General features: G+C 43.6%; 1 protein-coding gene across 2 annotated transcripts in view; it reads right to left on the bottom strand.

Annotated features, from left to right (window-relative positions):
• Window positions 1-16,745, bottom strand: part of LOC131667721 (box A-binding factor-like) — a 38,977-nt gene that overhangs the window by 6,745 nt on the left and 15,487 nt on the right. For both annotated transcript variants that reach the window (XM_058941358.1, XM_058941359.1), the window contains exons 2-5: window positions 12,149-12,491; window positions 9,080-10,102; window positions 2,055-2,185; window positions 1,647-1,973 (exon numbers count right to left, since the gene is read on the bottom strand). In XM_058941358.1, coding sequence (XP_058797341.1) covers window positions 1,647-1,973; window positions 2,055-2,185; window positions 9,080-10,102; window positions 12,149-12,491 — 1,824 coding nt within the window. The remainder of the gene's footprint in view (window positions 1-1,646; window positions 1,974-2,054; window positions 2,186-9,079; window positions 10,103-12,148; window positions 12,492-16,745) is intronic.

The raw sequence follows: 16,745 nt of genomic DNA, 5'->3' as shown, positions 1-16,745 counted from the left end.
CCTGATGCGCCAGCTACCATTGATAAACTCCGCATTTCAGTCAACAAACAATCGCAACGCGCGGCGTTTTGCACGGCGCTGCCCAATCGAGAAACAACCGACAGGGGAGCAGCAATATTCGACTGTAGCCGGCGACATGCAGTTTACGCAGGAAATCAGCTGGGCGCAAGATAGAGCGAATCAGCGTTAGATAAGCATTAGAAGGCAGCGTACAGTAGCATCATCGAGCGTTTGTCTAATCGTAGGATTACGCGCCAACTGACGACGTGACGTATATCGGGCAGGCCCTGACCTAGACGACGCGTAGGTGTAATCGGCGCGATTGCGATACGCCGCTCATCTATGCGCGAGTGCAGAGGCAGCCTCCGATTATTTCGGATGCCGCTGCTGATGATGATCAGGCAGGCGCGATGCAAGGTCACTGCGCTTGGCTAATCACCCGTTCGCACGGCTATCTCCAAATTGCCTTTCAATTTTTCCGGATTCACGCCCTACGAATCTACACTTCTCATCACTCGCCCATCGCGACATTGACGCGCATCGCCTGTCTAAGAAACTCGTTAAAAACCGTTGAAGCGTTCAGATTTTCAACATTTTATAAAATATCACTCGACTCAATTACTTTATCCTTATCAAAACAAAACAATTTTCAATTTTATTCAATGGTTTTCTTTTATCATATCAACTTGCGACAAAAATAATATCTTTTTGATATTTTCTTATGTAAGATCAAACAACACTGCTATTCGCATGATTATTTCACTTGATTTTTCATCAACACTGAATGAACAAACTCAACGATTCGTTTATTATTTCATTCGTCAAAAAATAGTTGAGATTGGGGGCAAAAGAACGGACGAGCACGAGCGGCAAGCGTAGAACAAGTGTCGAGCTGAAATTTAAATACTATCTGAACAAGCCGAAACAGACCATAAAGCGAACGATAAAAAAGCAGCGAACTTTGGGCAATACCGCATGGAACATTCTGACAAAGCGTGATTCGGGGAAACTTATCGCAGCTGCGCGTTGGCTCGTTCATTATTTTTGCACAACGTTGGGAACGTCCATAATGAAACGTGTGTCCGACGCGCAGCGAGTGCGATAAGCGAGGCTCACTGCCCAGGCAAGCGTTCGTATACCAAGTGAAAGTTAAAATCGTTAAGCGATCGCGCGCGCGAATGACACGTTTTATCAGAGCCATGTCGATTTTTACGACGATCCGGGAGGCCGACGGCTGATCTTTGTAGAAGCGAGACCGCGAGAAAAATGATTGCGGAGTTCGGAGGGTCATTTATTATTATGATAAGTTCACTTCGGACGCGAGACAGAGAGAGAGAGAGAGAGAGAGAGAGAGAGAGCTACGTGTCGAATGTCAAGGACGGTTCTTAAGTCATCGTTTTTAATTGCACTCCAATAGTCTACTTCTCTTAACCATGTCAAAAAAATGTATTTCTTAATTAGTCGCTAATTAGTCTGGAGCTAATTTCACTCGAAATTCATTTTGAACGTTACACGGAAAGTCGATTGTTGCGACGTCATCGCATTTCTACGTCCGTCATACTCATTTTAGTTTTGTCGAGTAGCTTGTCAATGAATGAATAAAATAAACTGGTTTATTGAAAGCAACAGATAAAATGGAGACTTACTGGTAGAAAGAGTCGGTGGCAGCTGATGCGAGGTGGGGACGCAGGACGAAGAATTGACGGCGGAGCTAGATTGTCTTCGATGCTGGGAGTTGGACACGAGATTGCTACCGCTATAAGGCGAGTCTGTCGCAGCAACGGCTGCTTGGGCAGCATTGTAAGTCGACCAAGTAACTATTTCGCCAGCGGACGCCTGCTGCGTGGTGTAAGACGGTGAGTAGCGAAAACGAGTTGGGAAGGGTTGCGAGAACGCCGGCAGGCTCTGGTGACTAACCACCGATGACGTCGATTTGCCCACGTACTCGTCGCCAAGCGGCGGCAGAGCCGACACTACGCACACGAGCAATTCGTTATGTAGATTAGCTTTAACCACGACGAGGCTGTAATGAACAATTGGCAGCTGGTAATCACCTTGGGTAGTCCATATTTGCTGTGGTCCTGGGCCGAGTTCAGCAGACGGATTCATATACATCGAGTAGCTTGGCGCGGAGCCACCGCCACTGCCAATGGTGCCGACGCCGGGTATCCGATACAACGACGAGCTGTAAACAATGTGTCTCACGTTAATTTTTCGATCCTACATACATTTTGTCTCTCAGACTGCACACAAAGTGGTGACTGTGCGCCCCCCCCCCCCCTTCTCAGGTAGGGAACACAGAGCCGCATGGACAACACGAGGTAAAGTACCTCGCGCATGTGCGATGCGCCTTTCCCGCTCTTGCCTGACTGGCTCGACTGACTGTACACATTAGACAGTGTCCGAAATACGGTTCTGTGTCACCTGCTGAATACGCAGCATCAGTCCTTCACGGGGCTGTGCGGAAAATGAATGATACGCTAGTCGGGAGTACTTTGTAGTCGAACACGCACTGTGTGAAATAGTAGCGTAATGTATTATTCTGTACATTCATCGGTTATATCCATTCTTCTCGATGTTCCGCTAAAATTAGTCAGCGCAACATAATGTATAATCGCATCGTTGAGAGTAATATTGCAAGCTCTTTCTTTATATTCAGCACGAATCACCAAGAAAAATGTTTACCCGGCAAATTAATGTTCTACTAAATGGCACAAAAAACGCGAATTTAATCATAAATAGCTTTCAAATCACACGTTCGCGACTGCTTTTATCCATTCTCGTATGCTTTTAACGCAACTTTCAGCTGTTCGGCGAGCAATGATTGTTCGCGAATTGTAAATTAAAATTATCTTTATTTCGCATGTAATTGCCAAGTATTTAGATAAATACACCTTTGATTACTTATCTTTTTGACTCAATTACGATCGCCCATTATTCACAATTTGGTTTTACTGCATTGCTACATTGAGAGAGGTAAATCGACAACGTTGTTGGCATTGACATTTGATAAAATATTATGACTTTCGCCCAAGATATCCCAGTGATCGATTGTCAGCTTCGAATAATAAAACTAGTGAATTTACGTGAACCTCGGTGCAATGATGAAAACTTTTACTAATTGCGTTTGTTATTCAAGATTAAATATCCGAGTTCCGATGAATCCAAATTCCATCAGACTTTTGCAAAGCTCGTCCAACCACGAACGCAGTCTCGCACTAGCAGCAGATACGTAGTAGCATATACCTATGCCAAACGTATTCAAATGTCAAACAATTTTCAATATTTTTTCTCTGACAAAGCAGAACAAGGACTAAAACAAGAAGTGTGGAAAAAATAGCTGCGGCATTTACCTTGTACTCTCCATCGAATAGGCAATGTAGCTATCGTAAAAGGAAAACAGTTGGGAGGGGAGGCGCAAATGCGAGCACGATGTTGAGCGGCGAGTAAGCGATTTGCGACTGGTCGTCAGAAGAGGCGAAAAAGAGCAAGAGTTGCGTGGAAAATCGAGTTATCGGGAGTAAAGCAGAAAACGCTCGCGAAGATGTCAATACGACTCAGCGGCCTTGGGCATCGCTGTGACTGGGGCACGTTTCGTAGCACTGCTACGTGCCTCCGTGTCACCGCGGCGATGCATCCAAAATGATACACGTGCTGCCGGCGCTATGTTTTATTCGCGCGGCCGCTTTGTTTGCACGGCAGTTATCGGTAAACATTTTTGTTTGCTTATGCATCGTCGTATTTTTTATTCTCATTTCATTATGTCACTCCGATTTGCGTTGATCGAGCGCGACTAGCCGATTAACCATTGTTCGACGACCGTTTACCAACCAATATCTCGGTACCGAAAACGCTTGCTCGGGCTGCAGACAGGAAAAATCATCGAGGAATGTTAGGACAACTCACAGCTTTCCAATCTACGACCGATCGAACATGGGGATGCGCGACTAAAGTCCACTCGAGCCATTCGTCAACGGCGCTGACGCATCGGAATAGCGCATATTTTTCTCGCTGCGCCACATGTCGTCTCGTTTAGCATTCTTCTCGATTGGAAAACAATTTTTCACAACCTCTAAGCCAGATTGCAGTAGATAAGTAAATATTACAAGAATGAAAAGACGCGACGACGTCGCTGGCGCATGTGTACCACGTGAAAGAGCTCAAAAGACTGCGGTGCTGGCGAAAATTTGCAACTACACACGTAAGCTTGTCGATTCTTGAACTCGTCTTTTACACTAGCAAAGACGAAAAATAACACGGCACTTTCTGAAACTTGATATAACAACGTTGAGCTCGACGAAATTTATTAGGTCTCGTCACATATCGAATTGCATTAACAATGACTCGTCGAAATTAGTAGGTCAGCTTTGTTGAATCACAATTCAACATTCTAACGAAGCGCACGCGCAGCACGTGAACTTTTTTGAGAAACCCTCTCGCGAACAATTGAAGGCGTCGAGGCGGTTAACAATTTTGGGTTTGACGAGTTTTACTTAAATTGACATTGCTTCGAATGAAGCAAGCGTCTATTGGATGCATATACTCGTGCAAATGTTGGCAGAACTTAATGGTCCGCTACACTTATTGGTTCTGAGAAACTTAGCTCCGCATAGCCACTGTCTGCCGTTGGCCTAATGACCGTAACGAATTTCCCCCGATCCCTCAGCTTTCCATAATATACACACAAGCCATTACTCGTCGGCGGACCTCGCGCTTTCTCTTTCAAGTCCATCGGATTGTTGTCCGATCGAGCGCTGCGATTTCCACCTGCAGAGTTCAGTGGGCAGCAGCATTGTTGCCGACGACCGAGCCACGCGTCGAAGGGCAGCTCCGAATCGCTCTTCAAACTCGAAAGTTAAGAGCGGAAAAAAATTGGCCTGCAAACGTACCAGCCTTTGTGCGCAATTCCTTATGAATTTTCGATTTTTTTCGCACTGGACATTCAGCCAGCAGTCATTGTTTCGTTGAAGGAAAAGCCGAACAACAAAGTTGTGATATAACGATGCAAGTCACGTATATCCAGCGCGATAAGATTAACAGAATTTGGGGAGATAGGCTCGAGAAACGAGCACATCGTGCGGTGGCGAGCGACAAGGCTCGTGCGCTACGCTACCGAATAATTTGGCGAGAGCGGGCAACGTGGGCACGCGCCAGGTAGCGTTCCAGTTGTCCACGTGGCAATCTCGCCCCTGCAGCCCGCGGAGTCCGTTGCAGCGAGAGAAGCCGATTCCGGAATCATCAAACGGTAAAAATGCCCGCATTCGGAGATTTCCGGCTGGGGGTCGAGAGCGCGCCGGTAAAAGGCGGGGATGGAGCTCGCGCGAAGGTTCGCGGGGCGCCAGGTAGCTAACTGGCCGCGGGCCGCAGCGGTAATGGAGTAGTTGTGTTTCGGGCGGCAAAGTGCAGAACGCTCTCTCGGGCGACACCCGCATTCGGTCAGCTCGCTTCCGGTATGCGCGCCCGGCAGTCTATTAGCTGGCTGCAGTCTGGTTCCTTGCCGCGCGATGTGTGGCCGATTGCGTGCCTCGTTCGCGCGTACCGTCGCCCGCCGTCGCCCGCCGTCGCCCGCCGTCGCCGAGGATTGGGGGGACTGAACTCACCGAGCCTACTCAACACTTCTGACAGAGGATACTGTATATTTCAGCACGTTGCCCATCGCCGTCGTCGAATAAAATACTCATCTCTACGCTCGTGTTTTACTTGCGTATCACGATTACGCGTCGCGCAGCAGCGCCAAGGTTCTTCACCGGCGCGCTCTTCGCTAAATGCTTGCTGAAGGCGGAATGCGCGAGCCGCGAAATACAATACCGAGCGCGACCGCGAGAAGAGGTTACGGCCCCGTCGCGCCGTGCAGTCGTCCGCCACCGGCCGGCCGGCCAGCCAGCCACTGGCCTTCTCGCTTCTCACGATCTTCTTATTCGAGGTTGGCCGCGACGAGCGTCGGGTGTACCTATCCCGCCACTTGGCCCCGGCCGCATTCGTGTCGCGGACGAAATTTTGCGAGGTGCGCCACTGCCTAACTGCCCCCGAAAGAGCGATGCATCACGCGCTCGTGTCAAGCCGATAATCGACACTCGGCACGGGGACAAATATTTGCGACGTGTTGCGACGAGACAAGGTCTTCGCTGAGAGAGAGAGAGAGAGAGAGAGAGAGAACACGAGTGGTCGCCCACGACCGCGCACGCACATGCATGTGTCTATGCTCTGTCGGGTCGCTGATAATCCCAGGGGACGGCCGATAAACATCGAGCTAGATAAACCGAGGATGCGCGTATCGGGATGCCGGTATTTGCTCAAGTCAAACCCCTCAAACTCCTCTTTATTTCGACTTGTCTACTTTTTATCTGATCTCCTGCTTGCTCGCCTCGATGCGGCAATGACAACGGTGTATCGAAGACGTTTGCGGTCAAACCAATTGTGCATCGAGCTGGCCGTGCACGAAAACATGCACGATTGCCACTTTCATTGTGTTAGAACGGAATTATATGAGACATGGAAATGCGCTCCGGCTCTAACACGTTGACAAAATCACGGAGAGCGTGAAAGCGGAAAGAAACGTAATGCTGGTCCGTAACTTATTACTGCCTCGAGGTAGGAGCGAGGAATTTCTTTAAAAACTGAGTATTTATGGGTTTCACATTCGTCTTGCAGTGAATCCGTCCAGACGACGTTGTCGGAAAAACTCAATATTTTAAATGCTTCCTACCAGTTGAAATTATTAACGTAGGATCTAACAGTCTTGTTGAAAATTGTAATAGAATAAAAAAAAAGTTTGAGACCTAGCATCCCCTTTCCCAAGCTATTCTTTTCTTATCAGACGTGCAATTTAATATATAGCTGCAGTGCATTATTATATATTTCAACTTTAGCATAAAAACATTTTTAAAAAATTTAATTGAATTTCTCCAAAGTCCTCGATATTTGTTACGGCTAGCAATGTTTTCAAAAGAAAAAGCTTTTTCCGGTATTAATACAGAGGAAATTTCTAGCTCGAAAAATTCCTCAGTCGCATATCGTATTATTGCAAAACAGAAAGCCAAAAAATTGGCTTTCGCAATCGGAGTCTGATAAAAAGAGTTGTTGTATGTTTGAAAATTATTGTGTGTTATCATTTTGATAATAAGAAAAATGTTGAAAAACTTACTGCACGTTCGTGAACGACGAAGGCATGTTAAAAACAATAAGGTATCTGCCGGAGCCAATAGATTATCCTGTGGAGACGATGCCCAGCGAGCTTGCGATAGGTCTTGGATTGCAAAATCGAAAGTCAATGTGGGAGAGTACTGCGAACGTACAAGGGGGCGTAATCAAGCGAGACGGGAGGAGGGAGGTGGCACAGGGTCGTGTACCAACGAGACCGATATTAATAGAACGATGAGATAGAGCAGCGGAATCGATTCGATTAGACGAGATCGACGCAGAGAGAAAAAGAGAGAGAGAGAGAGAGAAAAGGCCTGCGCGTGTGTCACTGGACAAGCGGGAACTGAGGTAGGAGAAAATCTGGCCGCGAGTACAGCCAGGCGTATGCTTGTCAGAAGCGACAGAGAAAGAGAGGCGTCGCGCCGTCCGCGTCGTGGGGTTCCGGTGGTTCGACTCGACCAGAAGGTGGCTAGAACTTCTCCTTCTCTCTCTCTTGCTCGCTAACTCCCGCTTCACTTTTTTGCCCTCTTTCTTCGACGATTCACCACGCACACGTCAACCGACGTGTTCGATGCGCTTCCCCACTATCGCTCAGCCGATGCCCTCTCTCCTTCCGCCTCTTACATACAGGCATGCCATTATCGCACTCCCTCCACTCTATTTTTACTTCACCTCGACTTTTTGCCATGCATATTTTTTTCATCGTTGAAAATCCCGCCAAAGCCCTTTTTTTCAAAGTCAAAATAGAGAACGAACAAGCGACGACGAACTCAAGCTTGCACCGTATCAGATTTCAGGCTCTTGGCCGCCGCTCTATGAATGAACATATGCGTACGCCGCGATGTTTGGGTTGGGTTTGTGTAGTGCTAGTTAAATCCTAATGAAAACATTACCGAGCATGAGAAAAAAAAATAACGAAAACTTACTGACCCAAATCGATTCTCGTAGCGAACAATCGATCACCACTGTGGCAAGTACACTCTTTGTTCGTATTGAAGAAAATAAATGATTTTGTCCGTCTCATCGTGCAACGCATTGCAGATTCGTCGGATTCGATGAATCACATCGAATTCTCGTGACAGTTAAAGACCGAGTGCTCATACGCTCGTCATTTTTCAAATTTTTAAATTCTGATTCATGAACAAAGTCGAACAAAGCCAAACATTGTTCTACTGTGTAAGAAAGATTCCATATTTTTTATTATAAGAGTTACTTTTTTTTGTTCATTAAATTCACAAATTGATTTTTAAATTTTATTTTTGAATTATCTTACGCGAATGACATTTGACAGTACCCAAGGCTGGTCATTCGAAAATCTATGAAATCTATGCAATTTTGTTGAAAGCTTTCAAAATGTATTAATTCTCATTAAAATTTTGTTCATAGTATTATTTTATTAATAATTTTAATCGCTCAACGAATTAATGAAATCCAGAGAGTTGCGATCGCAGGAGTTGAGCTATAGCGAGTTTATAGCAATTTTTTGTCATCAAGTATTTTAATCGCAAAATAAAATTGATTGAAGAATTGCAAAAGGAATTAAACCATAAATTGTGTTCCATTCGTTAATTCATTGCCATTGAGTGGTTAAAAAAACTACGTTAGCGTGCGCGCACCTGCTTAATACGAATCGAAAAGGGGATGTAATTTATTGACTAGAGTGACAGATTCGAAAGGATATTTATAAGAAGAAAAGGCGAGACGCGATTGGCGAAGCACTGATGGTTGTATAGTGGACAGACTTATTAGCTGAAAATGGCAGTGGACTAGACGAGAGCCGAGGAAGAAGCGCAGTAGTGAAACACACGGCAGAACACGCGGAACGGGTTATCAGCGACGCAACAGCTTATCGGCAGACAATCGTAAACAAACATCTCGCGCGCGCGCGCGCCACAACAACGATCGCAACGGGGGGCAAAAGAGCCGAATGGAGACTTACCCCGCGCCGGTGGGCGAGTGCGGCGCCGTGGAGCTCTGCTCGTGGTCGGGGTGGTGGTGGTGGTGGTGGTGCACGGCGGCGACCGCGGCGCCCTGGTGCTGCTGCGCGTAGAGCGAGTCGAGGTAGAGCTGGTCGGGCTGCACTCTGTCGTCCGGCTGCAGGTGGTTGACGTTCACTATGGCCGGCTGCATGTTGGTCAGGTGCGTGAAGCTCTGCAGGCGCGCCTGCTCCTGGCCGGGGCTGTAGGCCTGGGCCTCGGTGTGGCGCGCGGCCGGCGGCGGCGGCGGCGGCGACAGCTCCTGCTGCGGCTGCTCGGCGCCGTTGTGCGGGCTGCGGCTGGAGCCGGGCGAGCTGCCGGCGGCGCGCATCGCCCCCGGCGAGACGCCCTCGACGCTGTTGGCCGAGCCGCGCATCGTCAGGTAGCTGTCCTCGTGCTGGAGCACCTCGTCGAGGTGCTGCGCCGGCTGGTGAGCGCCGTTGCCGGCGCCGCTGCCCGGCTGGCCGCCGAGGCTCGGCAGGAACACGTTCAGGTTAATGGCAGCAGAGCTGCGCTCGTCGTGATGCTGCTGCTGCTGCTGCTGCTGCTGCTGCTGCGCCTCGTCGTGTCGGCCGAGGCCGTGGTGCGCGCCGTGGCCGTGGTGGTGATGGTGGTGGTGGTGGTGGTGGTGCTCGGGCAAGAGCGTCTCGACTGCTGCGGGGTATCGGTGCATCGCGACGAGAGGCATGTGACTGACGGTGCTCTTCCCTTCCGTCGGGACTGTGGCCTGGCTGCTCGGCGACTGGCTATCCCCTCCTTCGGGAACCGCAGGGACCTCTCCCGCGCCCGTCTCTGCCGCTGCGGCGCGCTCTCGGTGGTGGGGCTGCTGCTGCTGCTCGCTCTCGCGGCTGATGTAGAGCTGCTGCTGCTGCTGCTGCTGCTGCTGCTGCTGTTCAAACTCCGTCGGATCACCGATTTGGCCCTGCTGTTGACGAGCGCTGCGCTCGGCTATTGCACTGCCGTAGGCGCTCGACTCGATCTGAAAACTGCAACGAGAGTTGTCGATAAGCCGACCCTTGCACTCCTCTTCCTTACATCGTTCGCTTTTCTCGCTCAATTTTAACTTTCAATCTACTTTCTTGCACTTGCATTCTCGCCAATTCAAACATTTGCTTTCTTTTATTTACGCGTTTTATGTACGCGCAACGCGAACGAATAAATCCTCGTATTCAACGCAAACATCATTTTTTTACACACCGCATCGTTGGGCAATATTTTCAAAATATATGAGAGAGAACGTTATCCGAACTCATATTCGAATGGTACGTCAAAAGATGCATTCAAAACTATATATTTTCTTATTTTTACTTGAAATGTTCAGCCTTATAGAGCTTTGGAAAATAGAGCAGAGCATAAAAATCTCAAACGGCCCAGGATCAATACGTTTGATCAACATTTACGTTGTTTTAAAGCTCCATCTCGTTCGAAATGTCGAGTAGAAAATCAATAAAAACATATAGCTTTCGGCTTATTTTGTTTCGGATTTCAGTTCAGATGATTAACGATACGCTTCTTGGATTTTCATAAAACTCATACAATTCCGAAAAATGCAATGAAAATTGTTTTTCTTTTTGTTTTCATTTGAATATTTGAAAAGAACGGTGCCAATTCATTTGAAAAATATACCAAATATTATCATCTATAATTAGATCACCATTGTTAGCAAAGACTTGATTTTATCTCTTAAAATATATAGAGTTACTTTCTCTGTCTATTAATTGCCTATCAGAAGAATTCCCCGCAAAGCATAGAAGTCATATTTTATATATAAAAATAAGCATAATTAGATTAATTTAAATTAAAACGAATTCAATGGGCATAACTTGTGCTTTGATCTTATGTTGTTCGAGCAACCTAAATGAAGTGTTCAGTGCCTCACGAGACTTGCGGTGATTCTTATCAGTCGTACACACATTGGCTAAAGGATGGCTGATAATTGCTATCTATTTGTAGCAGACGGACGCTTAGTGCTCTGTCATCGAACCAGAGAGGATGTTGGCTATTTATAATGTGACTTCGAGCTAAACAATTTTTTATAAATTTACCATTAGCTTCATATGTGAAAAAATGTGCACGTTGTCAGGTACGTATTGCATGATTTTTTATATAACCGTGATTGAATAAGGGCGAGCAGAACAGACAGTGGCAGAAGTAGCGATATATAAGCGAAAAGGAAAAATTCCAAAGGATGCTTAATATTTTATATCTAGAATAAAAGATTCCCATTGAAAACTAATATAGGAGCAGTGGTCCGGTGTAATTGTAATATCCCTAAGAATGTGATAAATGATCTCTTAGAAACGAAGCCTAACATTCTAAGAAATGAAGATTCTAAGGTTTTACCTTGTGCTAAAGATCTTATGGAAATATGTATAAAAAAATGTATCTAACGTATCTTGGTTTCGTGTAATGTTGGTATACCTCGCAATGTGGATTTCTTGGGAAACGTAACATTTATATCACACGTTTGATGAGATTAGGATGAATCAATAATGCTTCTAAAAAGTGAATAGTCTATTATTGAACGGAATCAATCGATATAAACACACATGGATTATCGTCATGTTTATTCCTAAACGTATTGATATTAAATTTATCTTTAAAAATTCCACTAAAGAATGTTCATTTACTTTTGTGCTCTAAACATTATCGTTGTATTATACAATAACCTAATCGAATAGTTAACGATAGTAGCAATCGCATGCATTGGTGATAAAACAATTAGCTGAATAATGAAATGTATACATGAAGATGTTGTTGAGTACGTCAGCAGTTGTCTCGGGTAAAAGCACGCAGCATTATTTTCTTCGCTTTGTAAGCTTAACAATTACTTGAAACTTTGCTCGACTAATATTTTATTATAAGATCGCTTGCAGTCTAGCGGGCTCCGCTACGCAGCAGTAAATAATATTACAAGGAAGATACGAGGATGCTTGGAGAGTTAGATTTTTCAATAACGTGCTCGAGCCTGGAATATGGCACTCGGATCGGAAGAATGACAAGCAAAAAGTAAGTAAATGACAGAGTCTGACCGTTGACTGCCTAGAGTGTGCTGCTGCTGCTGCTGCTGCTGCTGCTGCTCCAAGTAAGCGAGTTGCCTGAGGGCGAAGCTGGCCTGCAGTCCGTGATAAGCGATCGCGTCGGACTGCGAGTGTTGGGAGCAACCGGTGGCAAGCCACTGTTGCTGGTGCCGCTGTTCGACGACGCCGCAGTCGACGCCATTTTTCGCCCCGTCCGGATGTCCCGCCTCGGCCACGCCTGGCGACCCGCTAACTCCGCCCTCGCCTTCCTCCTCCAGCCGCCGGCTCAGCGCGCGTTCCACTTGTAAACCGTTTGTCTCGGCTTCAGCCGGAGGGGCATCTCGATGGCTCGTCTCTACATTATCCCACACACAACCATCAGTTCGACCGTTTCATTCGCTTTCAATTGCTTAATTATCGCGATATATCAGTTCGTCGACAGACAAGTGCGCCGCTATATTTCAACTGTCCTGTCACGTATTCGTTCTATAGTCAGCACTGCGCGACATCTAGGGAAAATTACCAATTTTACTTTTGTTTTTATTTAAAAGCTTATTAAAAGCTCAACAAACAGCTCTGCTAAATGAATTTTTTGTTAGATGACCAATAACTTTGAAATTGCACAACGATCAAATGATTGGATCGACCCGACAATGGCTATCAAGAGCAAAATAATATTCAGCTGAACAAAACAAACTGTATTCAATGAAAATTTTCAAGGATAATGACATGGTAACTCGGTGTAGCTGAAAAAATCTTACTGTCTTGTTTTACTATCGTCTTTATTGATTTACGATATCAAAAACCACTAACAAACAATTTATGTATTGTCAGTAAAATATCAGTAGATTTGTATTTATTTCAAATGGAAACACTGTAGAAAGCCAATACAGCAATAAGAGGAAGACGGTTTCGAATGACGAGAGGTCAGGGGTTATTCCCGTTATCTTTCCACGGATTCACGAAAACACGTTCTGTCAGTTACAATGAAATGATCTTATGTATTTGTAACTCAAATTATATATATATATATATATATATATATATATATATATATATACATTGTATAGAATGTTCTATGTAGAACATTCTTGAACCTGTTGTTATTGCGCAAAGCCTAATATTAAAAAATTGCATTATCTTATTCACTAGGATTTCAGAATTTAGTTGTTAGCTTACAGAGATTCTTATAGCTCGTATAATTTGTGGAATACCCTAACTTGACAAAGGAACATCTCAAGTCTGTGAATCTGAAAAGTCAAAAGAATATCTTTTAGATAATGTGACACGAATTTCACAAATTGAAATAGTGACTGAAAGGAATATCCGTTAGAAATGCCTTTGAGTTTTAAAAGAAATCAGATAAAATTGAATTTTCCTATTGTTTCAGAAAATTGTATTAAGAATATACTTAGTGCCACAAATCTAACACTATCAAAAAATTATTTTTGTAAGCTGAAGTTGTGGATCGATATTTACTCAATTTTGCCTTCATTGCAATGTAATTTGAAAAACGTAGAAAAAGTGTGAAACAATAAAAAGTAGCATTATGATCGCAATCAGGTGCTAAATATACTCAGGTAAAAGTATAAGATATATAAATTCATCTGACCTGATTCCGCGTGTATGAATGTTCTAGCCGCAATTAAGATATCGCGATTATAGGAGCTTGGCGATGTATACAATGTAGACGTATATAACAGAAAAAGAGACTTATCGAATGGCAAGTCAACGATAAGAACCGTGATAGTACGGGGCTGACAAGGTGATACGAGACGCCGCCACGAGTTGCCGGCACGCGACCACCACGATTACGAGCTTCAGATATATGCTTCATCCATGTGCAAACTCACGCGGCTGCAGTTGAACAGTTAACTTGTAGCTATCATCTCGATACATATTTTCTATAATATATTCTATTTTTATTCGTTACAATTTGCATCTTCATTTTAGTGAGTGTTATGATCTCATTTCAATGTACTCCATGATATACTTTTTACATAAGCAATAGGTTTTTTGCAATCAATGCATTTTTTGCAGTTCAATTCTGTACTCGTATCAAAACTTTTGGTTTCGTGATAAAAACATTGTCTCTAATTTTTCAATTATATTTGCTTTTTTTGTTCCACGAAAAATACTTGAAATACGTAACAAATAATGTAATCATACAAAAGGAAAAAAATTAAGCGGTAAGAATTATCTAGTCACCAATTTTACTATTGTAACGATTTAATTTATTTATGTTTGAACTTTCTTCATCAGAACCAATTTATTTTTGTTTTAGATTAATTTTAGCTATAGATAACGAGAAATGGCATAATGATGAGTTTAAATAAGAAGATCTGTGTGATAAGGTTTTTAGAATTGCGTGAAATATCGTAGCTGGATCAGATATTTAAAAAATTGTTACTTTTTTCGAAATATGAAATATTCAAACGACTAACTGAAAATTTGTTTTGAAGGTGACTACATTAGAATATTGCAATCAGCAAATGAGTTGAAATGTTGAAAATTTGCTGTTCAATATATACATATAATTGAAGCATTTTTCATACGAGATCAAATGTACTGCAATTATTCTAATTGATTATGTATCGATGTCACACAAAGGAGATAGTATTTTAATGTACGAAATTATGTCACGTCATGCGGAAAATTGATTGGCGAAATTATGTACAAGACGATAACAGGTATGCACAGTATGAGATCTGACACTGTACGAACCGAATGAATCGCAAGTCGCTGGCAGCTCAGAGAAAAGAAAGATCGAGGAAAAAAGCAATCGAGCCAAGGGGCCGCGTGAGCTCACGTTCTCTTAATGGCGGTTGTGCAAGCTACACAACACGAAAACGACGATCGCCAATGGAAATTTCGTGACGTCAATGCTCATTCGACTAGCAAGAAGAAATGGTATTAAGCGAGAGCGCGCACGCTCGTTAGTATTCCAGCTGACCCGACGCGAACTCTGAACTGCTCATACATGTGTGTGTGTGTGTGCACTTGCGAGTTTTGCCCGTCTCTGTTGGATGCTCATCGCCCATTATTTACTAACAATTTTTATAATGGCTTCCATTAGTTCGTGAAGACAAAAGTAGAAAAGATGTCGCTTCAACTTATACAGAAAATTATCGAACGTCTGCAGCTTCCGAAGGCAATATTTGCAGCGTTTCAAGGACTTGAGCGTGAGCGTTGTGAGAAAGAAAGAGAGAGAGACTTATTCAAGTAATAGACTGATTCAGCAGTGTACGCTGTACATCGACATTGATACGCAATAAAGAGTACTATTTAATTCAACTTTAGATATTAATTATAATTTGATCTTTTTCTATAAAGAGTGCTCTTGGTATTATCATCTGGTAGAAACCATAAAAATTGTCCAGTCACTTCAACGTGTCTGTCGCCGTATATTGTCAGATAAGCGTTCTTCTTAGGCTCTTAAGGTCTACTATAAATTAAAACTTTACCATCTCATATATATCGTGATTTTTTTATTTATACTATTTCAATTTTGTAAATATTGCAGTGAAAAGAAAGTGTAAAAAGAAGAAAAATTTATCAGAAGATCGAATTACTCAATACTAACTGAAAAATAATTAAAAACGGTCACAGGGACAAACTCGCGTGCTTTAGAAAAAACTGGCATCCGATTTTGGAAACTACTGCGAGTTGTCTTAAAAAGTATAATAAAGAAAAAGAAGAAAAGTCGAAAGTTGAGAATAGGGCTACGAAAACCGGATGCAGCGGAACTTCTCAAAAGGCGCACGCGTCTAATGTTTGCAATATCCTTGACAGGTTTATGATAATATAACTTGGCCACTATTATTTGTCTATTTACCATGCCTTTATGCTCTCTTTTTCCTTTTGCATTTTAAAAATTTATGTTTATTGCATCGGCATAAAATTAAGTAAGTTTTCGTTTTATTAACGATCTAATTATATTCATTGAAAAATGCTGAATAAGCAAAATAAAATGTTTTAAAAGTTATAAAAACGTTCTAACAAGAAACTAAACAAATGTACCGATGATCAATGTTCTTATACATTTCAAGTTCTGACTCTCGAGCTTATCTTTTGAAATAATTCCTTTTGAATTTCTTCACACGCTCAGCAGATAAATGACCAGGGGTGTTTTATGCATACCAAACACAGCTCATTTTTTACTTCCACACACATCGGCTCAAGCTTCTCAACTGCGATAATGCCAGCTTGGAAAATTGAGAAATCTGTATTTGGAATATTAATGGGCCGCAACCTAATTGGAGCAAAGGCGCGACAACACTTGAGCCGAGGGTGCAAAGAAGATCAAAGAGCGGTAATTTATCGCCTTATCGGTACTTTTCCAAGAAGATTCCCCCTTGGGATCAGGTTAAAGTTGCGTCTTACTTTATTTGTCAATTCCTCACGTCGAACGTTAGATTGGAAAATGAACGTGTGAAATTGAATGAAATCGTTGTTGGCTTGTAAAACATTTGTTGTCGTCCAAGCAATGAATCTTATGACTCTGACTCGTGTATAAAAGAGGTGAAAGAGGTTGAAAGATATTTAGTCGAGAAAGTCTAAAGTAAGAAGAGGCAGCGTTTCTGTAAACGAGCTAATTGTAATGGGCGCC

This window comes from Phymastichus coffea, unplaced genomic scaffold, assembly GCF_024137745.1.
Source record: "Phymastichus coffea isolate CEN01 unplaced genomic scaffold, Cenicafe_Pcof_1.1 PCOF00070, whole genome shotgun sequence".
Lineage (NCBI taxonomy): Eukaryota > Metazoa > Arthropoda > Insecta > Hymenoptera > Eulophidae > Phymastichus > Phymastichus coffea.
Note: the sequence above shows the minus strand (reverse complement) of the source record. Positions and strands in the feature narration are given on the sequence as shown.